General features: G+C 40.4%; 1 protein-coding gene across 1 annotated transcript in view; it reads left to right on the top strand.

Annotated features, from left to right (window-relative positions):
• The window catches only part of FRAS1 (Fraser extracellular matrix complex subunit 1), a 478911-nt gene that overhangs the window by 403597 nt on the left and 59713 nt on the right, over positions 1–15601 (top strand). Inside the window, exons 54-58 of the mRNA XM_033214331.1 lie at positions 2433–2601; positions 4796–5042; positions 6670–7014; positions 9100–9260; positions 9683–9830. Coding sequence (XP_033070222.1) covers positions 2433–2601; positions 4796–5042; positions 6670–7014; positions 9100–9260; positions 9683–9830 — 1070 coding nt within the window. The remainder of the gene's footprint in view (positions 1–2432; positions 2602–4795; positions 5043–6669; positions 7015–9099; positions 9261–9682; positions 9831–15601) is intronic.

Below are 15601 nucleotides of genomic sequence, written 5' to 3'. Positions count from 1 at the left end.
GCTTTCCTTCTTGAGAAATCAATCAGTCAAGCAGAGGGAGTCAGGATGAAGGATGCTGGGGGAGCAGCTCTAGTCACCTGTTGGTGGTGGTGATGGTGATAATGGCAGTGAGGCCAGGCGCAGTGGCTCACGCCTATAATCCCAGCACTTTGGGAGGCCGAGGCAGGCGGATCACGAGGTCAGGAGATCGAGACCATTCTGACTAATCCGGTGAAACTCTGTCTCTACTAAAAAAATACAAAAAACTAGCCGGGCGAGGTGGCGGGTGCCTGTAGTCCCAGCTACTCGGGAGGCTGAGCCAGGAGAATGGCGTGAACCCGGGAGGCAGAACTTGCAGTGACCTGAGATCTGGCCACTGCACTCCAGTCCGGGCGACAGACTCCGTCTCAAAAAAAAAAAAAAAAAAAGGGCAGCGATAAAAGTAATAATTTCACCAAATATTTATTGAGCACTGTATGTATTAGGTACTGCACTAGGACTTGCCATACATCATCTTATATAATACTTGCAATTCTGAGATGAATTCCATTCCTGTCCCCACAGTGGCAAAGTAATAGAGACAGAAACTTGTTTATGTAACTTGTCCACAGTCACATAGCTAATAAGCAGTAAGACCAGGATATAAGCCCAGTGATCTTAACGATGTGCTCTACTGCTTCTCAAATGTTTTTGCTTCTGTCTTTAAGTTTTAGAAGAGAGTCTAGTAGAACTGATAGGAAAAATAAAAATAGGCATTCAAGTTTGGAAAATAATCACTGGCCTACACTGTCAATATCTTCACCTTCCCTCTGTATTCTCCTTGTTTTCAAGCCTGTTTTCTCCCCTGGCTTCTTTGGGTTTGGTAGGAATATATATCTTTAGGGCTAAATGCATGGCTTAATGTAGACAGTGCTATAAGATGCTTTCCTTTTTTTTTTTTTTTGAGACGGAGTCTCGCTCTATCACCCAGGCTGGAGTGCAGTGGCCAGATCTCAGCTCACTGCAAGCTCCACCTCCCGGGTTTACGCCATTCTCCTGCCTCAGCCTCCCGAGTAGCTGGGACTACAGGCGCCCGCCACCTCGCCCGGCTAGTTTTTTTTTTGTATTTTTTAGTAGAGACGGGGTTTCACCGGGTTAGCCAGGATGGTCTCGATCTCCTGACCTCGTGATCCTCCCGTCTCGGCCTCCCAAAGTGCTGGGATTACAGGCTTGAGCCACCGCGCCCGGCCTAAGATGCTTTTCTAATCTGTTGGAGAGTTAGAAAGGCAAACAGAGAGATACTGATTGTTAAGGGTAATGTGCAAGCATGGTGCTGATTTTATAGGTTAGATTATAACTGGGATTATAATTTATGTGGGTGAAATATTCTTTAAGTCTACATTTCAGAGCCTTACTATCCAAGAAATCAACTTCATGAAAATTCAGATAAAAATTAGAACTTGTGGGGAAAAAAGGAAGACTTAAAACCTTGATTTCGTGTTCCCCAAGTTCAGGCTATTCTACTCTTACACACATTTGGAGAATTAGAGGAAAATTAGAATCAACTTTTACATATGTAATGTTTTGCTGTTATTTACCTCTCAATTGTATTGCCTTCAGAATTCAATGAATTCAATAAAATTCATCCCTTTTTCTGGACAACCCTCTGACATTTAATGGACTACGTGGTATACAGGATCCCAAAGCTGGCAATGAAGACTGAGCTCTCAGAGGCACTTTCCCTGCTGTTCTCACAGCCACAAGACATGCACCCAGGTCCAGGGGCCATCCTCAGTGGTGAAAAACAAAGCCCAGCTCATGCCCTACTTTCTGTGGGCTTTCCAAACCTAGATACTTATTATGAATCAATAGCACATGAATAGTTGGCCTTCTGCTTTACAAATGCAACAGAGATTCTGAGCAGGAAGCTAAATTAATCCTGTTCTTCCCTCATTGTCTTAAAGTTCCGTTTGTCTAAACACCTCTGTTAGGTAGGCTTACCTCGCATTTTCTTAATTTTGCTTCTGCCCTGACTCCATTACACAGTTCCTGGAGATCTGGTCCAGTCAGTTCCCACCTAAGTCATTGATTGCCTTCAGAGCAGCTTTCTTCCCTAAGAGCCCACTGATCTCTTGTGATTACTCAACCGCAGTAGGGAGAGATTGTTTTTCCTTTCTCTGTGCCCCAAAATCTGAAGTTCATAGCTCCTGTATGCTGTCCATCTCCCAAACTGACTCTCAGCTTGCTTCCAAAGCAGGGAAGACGACATTCTGCATCCACAGCTTCCCTATTTATTTGATGCTCTTATTGTTCAGGTGAGCTCATTCCCTCAATTTACAGCTTGGATTCTTAGGGGAACCAAACTTCCTCTTTACCTAATGCCAAGAACCAAATGGAAGAGACAGGCATTAAACAAGTTGTTTTTTCATAACCATGGGGCATATTTTAAGAGATGCCTTTTTGCATGCTTCCAGCTACAACGTCAGTGAGAAGGCAGGGTCTGTCAGTGTCATGGTGCAGAGGACCGGGAACCTGAACCAATATGCCATCGTTCTGTGTCACACCGAGCAAGGCACTGCCAGCTCCAGCTCTAGGGTCAGCTCCCAACCTGGGCAACAGGACTACGTAGAGTATGCTGGCCAGGTAGGTGGGGTGGTGGGGTCGGGGGAGGCTCCAGCAAGGGCTGTGACATGGCTGCAAGCGATTGTGGTACTTTCCCACTTCTCACTCAACTTTGCTTTTCATTAGTGTCCTTCCTCAAGTATTAAATAGTTTTCCTGTGTTCCCCTCCCATAGCACTTTGTTCTTGACGATCTCTCTAACCTCCATTGAAGTTTTAACTGCCAAAGGAGAAGTTGTTGTCTAGTTTCTCAGTCTTTACATTTTGCTTCATGACAAAAAGATGTCTCCAAGCATCATGTTCTACACTCAGCTTTGGTATCCCAACCCTTCCTCTCCCCTCATCTTTTTTACCTAAAGGGAGAAAAGAGAGTGTGTAAGGAGACTGGTTAGGAAGTCCTTAGAATAGGCTGGCTGAGATGATGGGAGCTTGGGCTTCGATTATGAAGTTAGAGAGAAGTGGATGGATTTGACAGATGAGTGAGAATTGATAGGATTTAGCAGTGGATTGATTACACAATGGGGCCAAAGGGAAAGATGGATGATGATGCCTCTTGCTAGGAAGGGACATGTAAGAGGAGCCGGTTTGGCAAGGTTTGGTGCTCGTGACTTTGCTTGCTTTGGCCATGTTGAGTATAAATTGTCTTAGAAACAGCAGGTTGACCACTGTATAGATGGGCAGAGCATGCAGAGAAGAATCTGGTGTCCAGAGAGAAATTTGCAAGTCATCTACATACCAGTGGTAATTAAGGGTGGCAATGAGAAAGAAAAAGGAGAGAGTGAAAGCAGAAGAGAAAGGAGGACTTAAATAGTCAACAAATACAGGGCCCCATGTGTTTGTCATCTTTTATGGAGGGCACAATATCTGGCACTTAATGTTGTTTTTCAAAGCAACTTTATTATTATTAAGGCGACACAGATCTCTGTAAAGAGAAGTGGGCTCTGTTCTTTAATTGAGGCATTTCAGCTGGACTAAGCTAATGCCTCTTAAGTCAAATGTAAGTGAGGAATTAGGAAAGAACAGATAAGCTAATGTCTTTCAGCTAAATGATAAGACAGAGGATATTCTTGTGTTTTGCAGGGAAAGACAAAAGACTGTCAGTGTATTCTAGATCTTACATAAAGATCTGTTGAGTGTTTCATTTCATTGGGAGTGTTTTAAAATATGAAGCTTAATAAAACTTAATGTGATTAGTTGATTAAATATGTACTAATAATTTTCTGTTTGATTAAAATTTTTGCAGATTTGTATATCCCCAGACATTTATGACTGTTTTTTGTACATATTTCAGTTGTCTCCGTTTACACAAAGTATAGCCCAGGCCCATTTCCTGCACTTACAGTTTTGGACAAGTCCATAGTCGTGGTTTCATTTGAAGGTTTTTAATTTCTTTCTTTCTTCTTTTTTTAAACAAAGTAAAACCAGAATAAATCCCTATAAGTTCACAATTGTGTGCATATAAAATAATTTCTGTGTTTTGTACTGGACTAAAATCATTCACATTTTAATAGCAAAGGGTGTAGTCAAAATATCAAGTTAAAATTAGTCTACCTTGTTTATAATGTAATTTTCTATGAATTTAAATTCCATTATTCGGTACACTGGAATTTTATGTCAATTTTAATTGTGTAAGTAAATATGGTGATAGTAATGATAATATCTTATGTTTGTATGGTGCTTTAAAATACACTTAGCATCTTCATATACAAGACCTCCTTTAGAAGTGTGTGAGGTAGGAATATTACTATTTTTTCTTTAGTTGATGAGGAATCTGATGTTTATAAAGCTTCATAACCTAATATGGCTTGGAAGTAACAGAACCAGACCTGAGAACAGAACTTCACACTCCAAGGCCAGAGATCTTCCAGAAAGGGAACTGAGTCATCAAATGATGACTATGGCTGCACCAAGTGAGTTAATAAGACAGGCTATAAAGAGTTACTACATGTTTTTCTCTGGTCACCAATGGTAGGAGAGATTTTGCTACTTCATGTTCTTATACAATAAAGCAGCCCTCCTGTACAGGTAAAGAATGGGAAGAGGTGGCTGGGTGGGTGTTCCAGGTGATACAGCAGGGAACCAGGGCTGGGAGAACCAGCTGTCTCAGTCAGTTCTCTGCCCACTGGGCTTAGATGCTCTTTTCCTATGATGCCCTTGGGGAGCAGAGCAGGGGAAGCTCAGGCACAGCTTAACTTCTTGTTGGTTCCTTTGTGACAGGTCCAATTTGATGAGCGAGAGGACACCAAGTCCTGCACCATTGTCATCAACGATGACGACGTGTTTGAAAATGTTGAGAGTTTCACTGTGGAGCTCAGCATGCCAGCTTATGCCCTGTTAGGGGAATTCACCCAGGCGAAGGTCATTATCAACGACACTGAGGATGAACCCACATTAGAGTTTGACAAGAAGATCTACCGGGTCAACGAGAGTGCTGGTTTTCTGTTTGCACCTATTGAAAGAAAAGGTCAGTTGGCGCCACAGGTGACAAAGAGCTATAAGAATTGCTAACATTGGCTGGGCGCGGTGGCTCAAGCCTGTAATCCCAGCACTTTGGGAGGCCGAGACGGGCGGATCACGGGGTCAGGAGATCGAGACCATCCTGGCTAACACGGTGAAACCCCGTCTCTACTAAAAAATACAAAAAACTAGCTGGGCGAGGTGGCGGGCGCCTGTAGTCCCAGCTACACGGGAGGCTGAGCCAGGAGAATGGCGTAAACCTGGGAGGCAGAGCTTGCAGTGAGCTGAGATCCGGCCACTGCACTCCAGCCTGGGTGACAGAGCAAGACTCCGTCTCAAAAAAATAAAATAAAATAAAAGAATTGCTAACATTTATTGAGTTCCTATTATGTGCTAAGTGCTCATCTCATGCATTACATTAACTCACATGTGTACTTTCCACGTATTAACTCATTTGGTTCCCACAATAACCCTAATGATGATTCTATCCATAGTGACTACCATCAGAAAGCCTCTTTTCTTAGTTCAGGTTGTTAGAGCTCCCATTTCTTCTTGAATTGGACTAGAAGACTGGTTATATTTAGCCTTTCAAATTATTCATGAATCAGTATTCTTAATTAATCACCCAATCCATAAAATATTTAGTAACCTTGGTCAAGGAGGGAAGTTACAGTTCCTAAGGACTGGCTTTCCATCTTATTCTTGGAAGACAGAAATATGCTGAAAATTTCCCTATGTGACAGTCATATGTTGAGTTCAGATGAGAAATAAACTGTGTGTAAGAAATAAAGGGCAATTCTTTTGTTTTGTTTTCAATCGATACATAATAATTGTGCATGTTGATAAAAGGGCAATTCTTGAGGAGTTGGAAATAAAAATAAAGATCATATGGAATTATGATTGTGCAAGATTGAGACTTTAAAAACGTGGAAATTGAACCTTCATTCAAAGGCACAACAAGACTGTAAATGATGATGTTGGGTTTCTTTATTGAATCTGCTGACTGGGTGTTAGTGTAACAAATATTGTAGATAGCAAAAACCCTTGGTAATACCACTTGGAAAACAAACAAGCCTCATTGATTGCTCTGGGCCACCAAGCCAGGCCCAGAACAGACTGTCACCAAGGGAAGTGGCAGCCCTAATAAGTAAAGTCATTTGTATAGAGTGGCAGGTTTTATTTTGTTTTGTCTTTCTCTTTTTAAATAAGCCTGCTTCTCTCTGGGAATTAAAGTATAGAAGTTTATTCAGAAAGGCAGTGAACTGTGCTTATAGCACTACCTTCAGGACACAATTACTTTGCTACTTACAGTACCAAATATGTGTCTTATCTTTCCACCTGCTGTGGTCTTAGATGGTGGGCAATGAATCTTGCAAATTAACAGAGCACAAAATTCACAGAATGGGAAATCCATTTTGAGTTGTTTGGCGAAGTATCTGGGGTATATTAAATCCTCAAGTGGTTTATAACACAGGCTCAAAAGAAACTGCAATTCAGGAAGGTTTTATGTCAGAGTTTGAACAGAAATAGTGATGGACTGTGTCAGAGGGACCAAGCTCATTAACTTGTCAGAGGTTTTAAAATGTGAGAAAAACTCATTCAAATGCTTTGGTTTTTTGCCATTTGTATTTCAGGAGATGCGAGCAGCATTGTATCTGCAGTTTGCTACACAGTCCCTAAGTCAGCTATGGGAAGTAGCCTCTATGCTCTAGAATCAGGCTCTGATTTTAAATCTAGAGGGATGTCTGCTGCGAGTCGTGTGATATTCGGGCCTGGTGTGACCATGTCCACCTGTGATGTCATGCTTATTGATGACAGCGAGTATGAAGAGGAAGAAGAGTTTGAGATTGCCTTGGCAGATGCCTCTGACAATGCCCGCATTGGAAGGGTGGCGACAGCCAAGGTGCTCATTAGTGGTCCCAATGATGCCTCCACTGTGTCCCTGGGCAACACAGCTTTCACTGTCAGTGAGGACGCAGGTAATGGAGAGTGTCTCTGAGGTTCCTTCACCTGTCTCCTGATTCCTTTCTTGAACAGTTTTCTCCTTAGATTTCAGAATATCCTCGAGACATTGAGAATTCCATTCCTCAAGGATACCATTGTTGGTCTAAGGCATTGTATAATGCTTGGCTAAGACCAAGCATGGAATTTAGTATAGAGAGTTCCATCTACTTTTCTTACTCTGTTTTTTTTTTTTAAATAAATTTTTGTGGGTACATAGTAAGTGTATATATTTATGGATTACATGATATATTTTGATACAGGCATGTAATATATAATGATCACATCAGGATAAATCGGGTATTCATCACCTCAAGCATTTATCGTTTGTGTTACATACAATCCAATTATACTCTTTTAGTTATTTTAAAATGTGCAATTAAATTATTTTGACTATAGTCACCCTGTTGTGCTAGGAAATACTAGTCTTCATTCTAACTATTTTGTGTACCCATTAACCATGCCCACTCCCCCCACTCCACCACCATTTCCCACCCCCACCACTCTTCCCATCCTCTGGTAACCATCCTTCTACAACATGGATGGAACTGGAGGTCCTTATGCTAAGTGAAATAAGCGAGGCACAGAAAGACAAACTTCACATGTACTCACTTATTTGTGGGAGCTAAAGGTTAAAATCATTGAGGTCGTGGAGATAGAGTGTAGAAGACTTGCTCTGGTTCTTGATGGCAAGCAGGGCTATGGCTTAGAGCCTAGAGCTTCATGGGCTGACCTCTGTGGTCCAGAGGGAGGGTCTGGTGCTGAGCATCTGGGCTTGTGAAAGAGGGGAATGTGATATGTTGAAGATGGAAGTAAAGTATTTAGTGTACTCTTAGTTTCCTAAGACACTCTTCAAAGTTTTGGTGTCTTCATGCAGTGAAACTTTCTCATTCATGTAACAGCCCAAAGCGATCAGTGTGCAGGTCACTTTCACATGGTATTCCAGAGACCTAGGCTTCTTTCCCACTTGTGGCTCCACAAAGGTCTTGAAGTCTTCTGTATGCTGCAGGCAGATGTACTACTGGCAGAGGGGCAACAGCTATACTGAGTGTCTCCTGATCTGGGCCAGATCAAGGCCTTTCACCTCTATGAAGGGATTTGGAGGAGCACTGGGAACAGATATTTTTGAGCACTTACCGAATGCCGGGCACCATACCATGTATGTTCCATGCATTCTCACTTAATCTTCTATAGAAGAGAGAACATTATATAAAAGAGCAAATGGAGGCCTGGAGAGGTTAAGTCAGTCATCAATGATTAACCAGCTAATATATTGGCAAGGTTAGATTCAAACCCAGACCTTTCTACTATAGTATGTTTCTTTTCCCATACATCAAATGCCCAGCCATAACTACATTACACCTCACAGCATACTGGCTAGAAAATGTGGTGATTGGAAATTGTAGGGTTTTCATGAAGCTTTTCTCTGCCCTTGATTGTGAAAATAGCTAAATATCTTTAGGACACTACAAAGTATGATGTCACAGTGGACAGGAAGATGAACTTCATTCATAAGATGAGTAATAAGCACATGCGGTTTAAGTCATGACATGTACTTGGGTAAAAGAGAGAAATCAACCCAGTTAGGAACATTTAATTAGGAACATTCAGCTTCAGGCTCCATAGAGTCCCCTAGCTGGGTCCTCCTTAATTGACTATTTTCTGACACATTCCTGAGGCCCCAGGCTCTAAGTTTCTTCTCCCTAAATAGGTTTGAGACGTTTTGCAATAGACTCTTCTCTCCTTAGGTGCTTTATTTTCCTGTGAGCAGTCTCCCTTGTAAAGCCACAACAGCCTTCTCCCCTAAGGACTCTCTCTAGTACCACCTCCATGAAGCCCTTCTCTAGGTCTCCTCTTGATCCTAGTGTCAGTGAAAAGACAGGTAGTGACACCTCTAGGCCTTCACCTCAGATGGGCCATAGGAGCATCACTGAAGCTGGATTCCACAAGCTGAAAGGGCTAAAAGCTGCCACTATTGTGGTGAGGGAGAACATCGTTCTGAAAACCTCACTGCTTTTCTGGCTCAAAGTTGACCATTAAAATCTCTATGAATCTTAATTCAGGCACAGTAAAGATTCCAGTTATCCGCCATGGTACTGACCTCTCTACTTTCACATCTGTCTGGTGTGCAACGCGGCCCTCAGACCCAGCTTCTGCCACACCAGGAGTTGACTACGTTCCCAGCTCTCGGAAGGTGGAATTTGGGCCCGGTGTCACTGAACAGGTGCGTTTACAGCAGTCCAGACTCCACAAGGTTGACAGGTCGGTTTGTGAATGTTGTCTTTAGTTTGCTTCCCAAGCTCTCTAAACTCCCCTGGCAATATTCCTATCTTTCCTTTCTTTAAAAACACACACATATAAACAAGAGACTAACTTAGGAGGGGATCTTCTAAAAACTCTCCTAGTGACATTTTTAGCATTAAATATCCAGCCTTACAGATTCAGGATATAAACTATACTCGTTTGATATAAATGTCTAAAAACAAACTCCGAGCGGCATGTAATAAAGAGATCATTATGTTATGGATTAGAAAATCTTACTTTAAAACCACCAAAGAAAGACAAGTTGTGACCTTTGCCCTAGTTAAGGCAAATGGGGATTAGGTGGTGGGTCCTCTGTAAAGTTTGCTTTGATTTTTCTTCTAGGATTGCACCTTGACTATCTTGGATGACACTCAGTATCCAGTAATTGAAGGACTGGAGACATTTGTGGTTTTCCTCAGCTCAGCACAAGGAGCCGAACTGACCAAACCCTTCCAGGCAGTCATTGCAATTAATGACACATTCCAAGATGGTAAGAGATTGGGGATGCCAGCTGGTAGTTCCAAATATATTTCTATTTTTTCTTTAATGTCCACACATGTGACATTGGAACTCATTCACGTTTTCATTCAAGAAATAAGTGTGTGTACATGTGTACACGTGAGCATTTGCACTTTTACATAGCAGAGTAAGTAGATGTGAGAGAGAACCATTGATGTCTCCGGTACTCTGCCAGACACAAAGAGATGTATAAGCCTTGGGCCCTGTCCTCAAGAAGCTCAATGTCTCACTGTGGAATCAGACCCTTAAAGAGAGAAATTTGAATAAATTATGATAAATGACCTAATGGTACTATACATCCAGCACTATGGGAGCAGAGGGAACTGAACAGGAACTACAAGTGGGTGAAATTATGGATTTCACCAAGGAGATTGTATTTAAGCAGAGTCTTCAGGTGTGATAGGAGTCTATCTAATGGATAATAAAGGAAAACCTATTTCGAATGGAGAGATATAGTAAATACAATGTATAATGTCTTGAAAGATGCATATTTGGGGAACAGACCCTTACTTTTGCTTTGAGCATGGGAGGGGGTGAATAGAAGAATGGAATGGAAAGACAGATTGGAGTCAAGTTCTGAGAGGCTTTAAGATCCAGCCTAAGGACTCTATAAGCAAAGGGTAGCAGGGGACGCTTGTAAGCAGAGGAGTGATGTGTTTTTTTATTTTAGAAAACGAATATTGGCAGTGTTGTAGATGATGTGCAGGAATGAATAAATGTAGTCACTGCTGAAAATGTAACCTAAGTAACATGAGGAAAAGCAGGAAAGGCTCATTGCTTCTCAAAAGAACTGATGAGATTAGACTTGTCAGAACTTCAGGATCCACTGTGTGGATTCTAGAGTTGGGTGGAGAAGATGAATTCAAACCTTCCACCTAAAGCAGCAGGAACCCTCATTAGCATCCCCAGAGATTGACCACAGAGCCCATGATTAAACTCCTAATGGCTGAGAAATCCTCAAAAAAGGAACAAGAAGCCAAATCGGATAATCTTTGATGTTTCTATTTATTCTTAAATCATTTATTTCATGTATATAGTAGTAAACAATTCAAATGGCTACAAGGGTATGGCAAAAAAAAAATGGCAAATGGCAAAAAGACTATGAAAATTAAATCTTCTTTCTATCCCTATCTCCCAGTCCCCTAGTTCCCTTCACTGGAGACAACCATTTTAACCAGTTTTTTGTGTGTTTATCCTTCAGGAGAAAAAAAAATTTTATATATTTATATAATTGTGTGTGTGTGTGTGTATATATATATACACACACACACATACAACACACACACACACACACACACACACATGCATGCATCCAAAATGGTGGTAATTTGTTTTAGAGCCAGGTTTATGAAGGCACAACTTACATAAATGAAAGTCTATCGTCCTTAGTGTACAGTTCTATGAGTTTTGACAAATGCATACAGTGATATGCCCACTACCACAATCAAGATGTTGAACAGTTCCAACACTCTACAAAATTCTCTCATGCCCCTTTGTCGTCTGTGTCTCCTTAGTCACCAGGCCTGACAACCACTAATCTGTTTTCTGGCACTAAAGTTGTGCCTTTTCCAAAATTTCATAAAAATGTAATCATGTAATATCTACCATTTTGCATCTGGTTTCTTTCACTAGAAAATGCATTTGAGACTCATTCATGTTACTGCATATGTGAGTAGTTCATTCCATTTATTGCTGAGTAGCTTTTCATTGTATGGATATACCACCGTTTATTTACTCACCTATTGAATGATATTTGGGTTGTTCAAGATTTTGATGTTTAAATTGCATTGTTTTCCTACTTTTATTGCTTTGTTGTAGATTCTGGACAAAGATTTGTATTTTGCTAATATTTTATCCAAGTCTGTTGCTTGTCTTCTTTTCTGTAAACAAACGTCCTAAGAGTAATCATTTTTCATTTTGAAGTAGCCTCGTTTATCATTTTTCTATTATGGATCATATTTTTAGTGTTGTATCTAAGAAATCTTTTCCTAACCCAAGGTTACATAGATGTTCGCCTGTTTTCTTACAGAAGCTTTATAGTCTTAAGTTTTACATTTTGGTTTGTGATTCACAAAATGGTAACTTTTACACCATGAACAAGATTATGACACTTATATTATCTCATGTTGCATGTTACTTCAAAGTTTACAAAGCAATCCATTAAGCCTTATCTCACTTGCTCATAACCCCATGCTCTTTCTTCTGTTTGTATTTAGTGGATAACGAAACTGAGAATCAGAAGAAATAGGTCACCCAATGTCTAGTATCTAGAGGAACGAGCATGCATTCTCAGACTTTTGACTCCAAGTTCATCCTCCTTGCATTATGCTACATGGTTTTATTTGGTGTAGAAGTAGAATCAGTGGCAATTTTATTTCTTAGTAAACAAGAAAGTAAAACAGAAAAAAGAAAATTCAGCTATACTTTTTATTCTTAAACTAGTTTCTTATTCTTTGGCATGAAATGACCATTAATTTCCCTCTGATGAAGTGGAAAATGAATACAAAGTCAGAAGTCCTGAAACATAATCCTAATCCCACCACTTCCTAGGTCTTTGGCCTTAGGCCAGAAGCTTAAGGTTACTAAGCCTCATTTTGCTCATCTATAAATAATGAAAATAACTACCTTACAAGATTGTTGTGAGGATTAAATTAGATAAAGTATGTGAAAATACCTACTGTAATACATGGCACACAGTAGATTTTATTACATGTTGATTTCTTTTCTTCCTGACATACCTGTCATTATCACACTTACCAATGAGACTCCAGTAACACATAGAGTCCTCATTGATTAACACAGAAAATTATATTTAAATATTTTTCAGTATTTTATTGATGAGCAGTGGGTTTGTCAACTTAGGAAACGGATATGTTAAGCAAAAATTTTCTTTTTCTTTCAGAGAAGCTACAGCAATATGTGTTTAATCAATAACTTATCCCAGAGAAAGAAATCCCAAAACCTATTTCAGTAACCCAGTGTAGCATTCAGTATTTACTTCTTCTGGTTATCTTTCTTCCTAGTAATAATGAACTTTGGTTGAGTCCATTCAGTGTGAACATTCTAGGGTAGAAAGATCTTACGTATTATCTCTAATCCTTACAACAGACCTTTAACTTGCGAAACCAAGTTTGAATAATTTGAGTAGAATTACACAGAGAGAAGGTGATGAAGCTGGAGTTAAAATCCAGGTCTGTTCTAGCCAAGTCCAGTCTTCTGGTTTCATATCCTACTACGCCGACTCTTCACATTTCAGTTTCAGCTGGCCACTGCCCTCTGTATAACAATGCTAACCGGCACATAAGAATCTTACAAAGTCAACTCTCAGCCTTCTGCAGTGATCTTAGCTCCTTTCATTCTTTTCCCACTAGACTGATTTCAGGATCTTGAATCATCTAAGTAGCTCATCTTATAACATTTACCTGTTCTCACCTGCCTTTGCTGTGCTGGTACCTGGAATTAGACTAGGGTTTGGGCATGAATAATGCTGACTAGGCAACATTAGAAAGTCCTGTTGCTGCTACGGCACCACACTCCTGTGTGTGCATCTGTGGCAAACATACTCATTAACTCATGAAACAAAGGCAGGATTTATCCTAAATGTCTGACTTAACTATTGCCAGTAAAGAGGCTATTGCATTCCAGGCACTGGCATTTACATTCACTTTATCAGTTACTAAGAAGATTAGCGAGGTAACAGTGTTTATAGGACATTTTCTATACCTAGCACTGGTGATCAACATGGTATGGGCTACAGAGTAGTGGAGAGCAGAGTCCCATAATCTATTTTAGGATCCAAGACTTCCATAAATAAAGAGATAACTGTAGCTTGGCCATGCACAATAAGTGTTCTATGAGCAGTGCTGACACAAAATGCATTATACCCAATGTGAGCTCACAACGCCATCAGCAGGTAACCTCCATTTCATATTGATGCAGCCCATCAGTGTGGAAAAAGAGGGGCCCTGCAGTCAGAGGAAGTTGATACTCAGAGCCAGTGCTATCACTTCCTGAGGATTATACTGCCCTATGGGGTTGCTGACAGAATAACATTAAATAATACGTATGAAAACCTTTAACACAATGCCTGACTTACAACATAAATCCCCTGTGCTAAATCTCTTCCTGAAACTCCCCTTGTTGTATATGTCTCTTGCCTCAGTCTCCCACTGGTCTGGGGTCTTCTTAAAGGGAGGGATTATTTCTGGGCAGGTAATTAGAAGACGTGTCCACTTCCTTTTCTTTTTTTTTCTCTCTCTCTCCTTGCTTTTTTTTTTTTTTTTTTGGCAGACAGGGATAGAAGTGAGAGTGAATGTCTCATTAAAAAGGAAAAAAATAGTATTTTATAGCTCAAGATGAATTTGCAGTTGATTAATGCATGACCAAACCTAAACATAACCACTTCAGCCTTTAACTTTCTCATCTGACTTGAGGCCTGTCAGGCGAGCAAGAGAAAACAATCTGAAGCTTCAGATGTCCGCTGGGAGAGGAAAAGCTTCCCTGCTTGTGTTGCTTTTTCCCTGGCAACAAGCTTCCTTCTTGTCCTCCTATGCTGGGCGGTGTCATTGGCATCCACCTTTTAAAAACTGCACAGGCCATTTCACTAAGTTACAGAGCCCTAACTGGTTAGGCCTAAAGTTGTTAATTTTCCTTTAGGTATAGTGTTCTTTTAAGCAGTATCATCTGACTTTTCATTTAGCAATGATTAGTAACTATTAAGCTTAGTTCATGTGATGGGATGGTTTTATTTTTCCAGGACCAACAGTTCTGGAGTCACAGAGAGTTTTCTATACATTGACTTGGAGAATGCTTGGGTGCTTATCACCTCTCCTCTCATTCCCCCACCTCCCCCAGTCCCCAAACACACACCTTTCCTTCCTTTCTGGATTGGTGGGGTGTTTTCCAGGAGGCAGACAGGAAATTGGTGATTACAGCTAACCCAAAGACTAATTCTGACCCAGGAGGCTTTCACATATGATTCTTTGCCTTATTCATGAATAAATTAATAACCAGCAGTCAACAAAATGTTAACCTCAGAAGGGCAAATGCCTTAATACAGAGCATTACAGTAGGCATAGTAGGGAAAAAAATGATTCTTCATATTGAGAATTCTGGAGTTAGGAAGAAAATAGAAACCATAATATGTTAATTCCTACCAAACTTTGAGTTCTCGCTATAAACCAGATACTATATTGAGTACTATGCATTTATTATCTCATTAAATTCAATTCTACCAATAATTCTATATTAGATATTAATATTTCCAATTTATATATGAAAAATATTCCAAAGTTTGGAAAGTCTAAGTAACTTGCCCTGTGTCACACAACTGGTAAGTAGAAGGGCTGGGATGGAAATTCAGGTCTGTTTCCTCCTAAGTCCTTGTTTTTAACCATGATTTGACTGTGGTCTCATCCTTAAGTCAAAGGAGGATTTGAGTTATAAAAGAAGAGGCATCTAGTGCGTGCCTGTAGTCCCAGCTACTTGGGAGGCTGAAATTTAGTCTATGGACGTGCTTTGTTTGTCCCAAACAGTTTTGGCTTATAAAAAATTTCTTTTCACTATTTTATTTGTTTGCTATTTTTGAATTTAGGAGCTATGTCATAAAAATCCACATCTCTGACTTCATTTGGAAATAAGATCTGACAACAAAAGACTGGAGCTTTTCAAACATGGCCTGCTCTGTCCTTTACACTTATGTCCCCCTCTTCCCTATTATCTTTGTGGCCCCAAGACCAATGT

This window comes from Trachypithecus francoisi, unplaced genomic scaffold (genome assembly GCF_009764315.1).
Source record: "Trachypithecus francoisi isolate TF-2019V2 unplaced genomic scaffold, Tfra_2.0 Lachesis_group1, whole genome shotgun sequence".
Classification (NCBI taxonomy): Eukaryota; Metazoa; Chordata; class Mammalia; order Primates; family Cercopithecidae; genus Trachypithecus; species Trachypithecus francoisi.
Note: the sequence above shows the minus strand (reverse complement) of the source record. Positions and strands in the feature narration are given on the sequence as shown.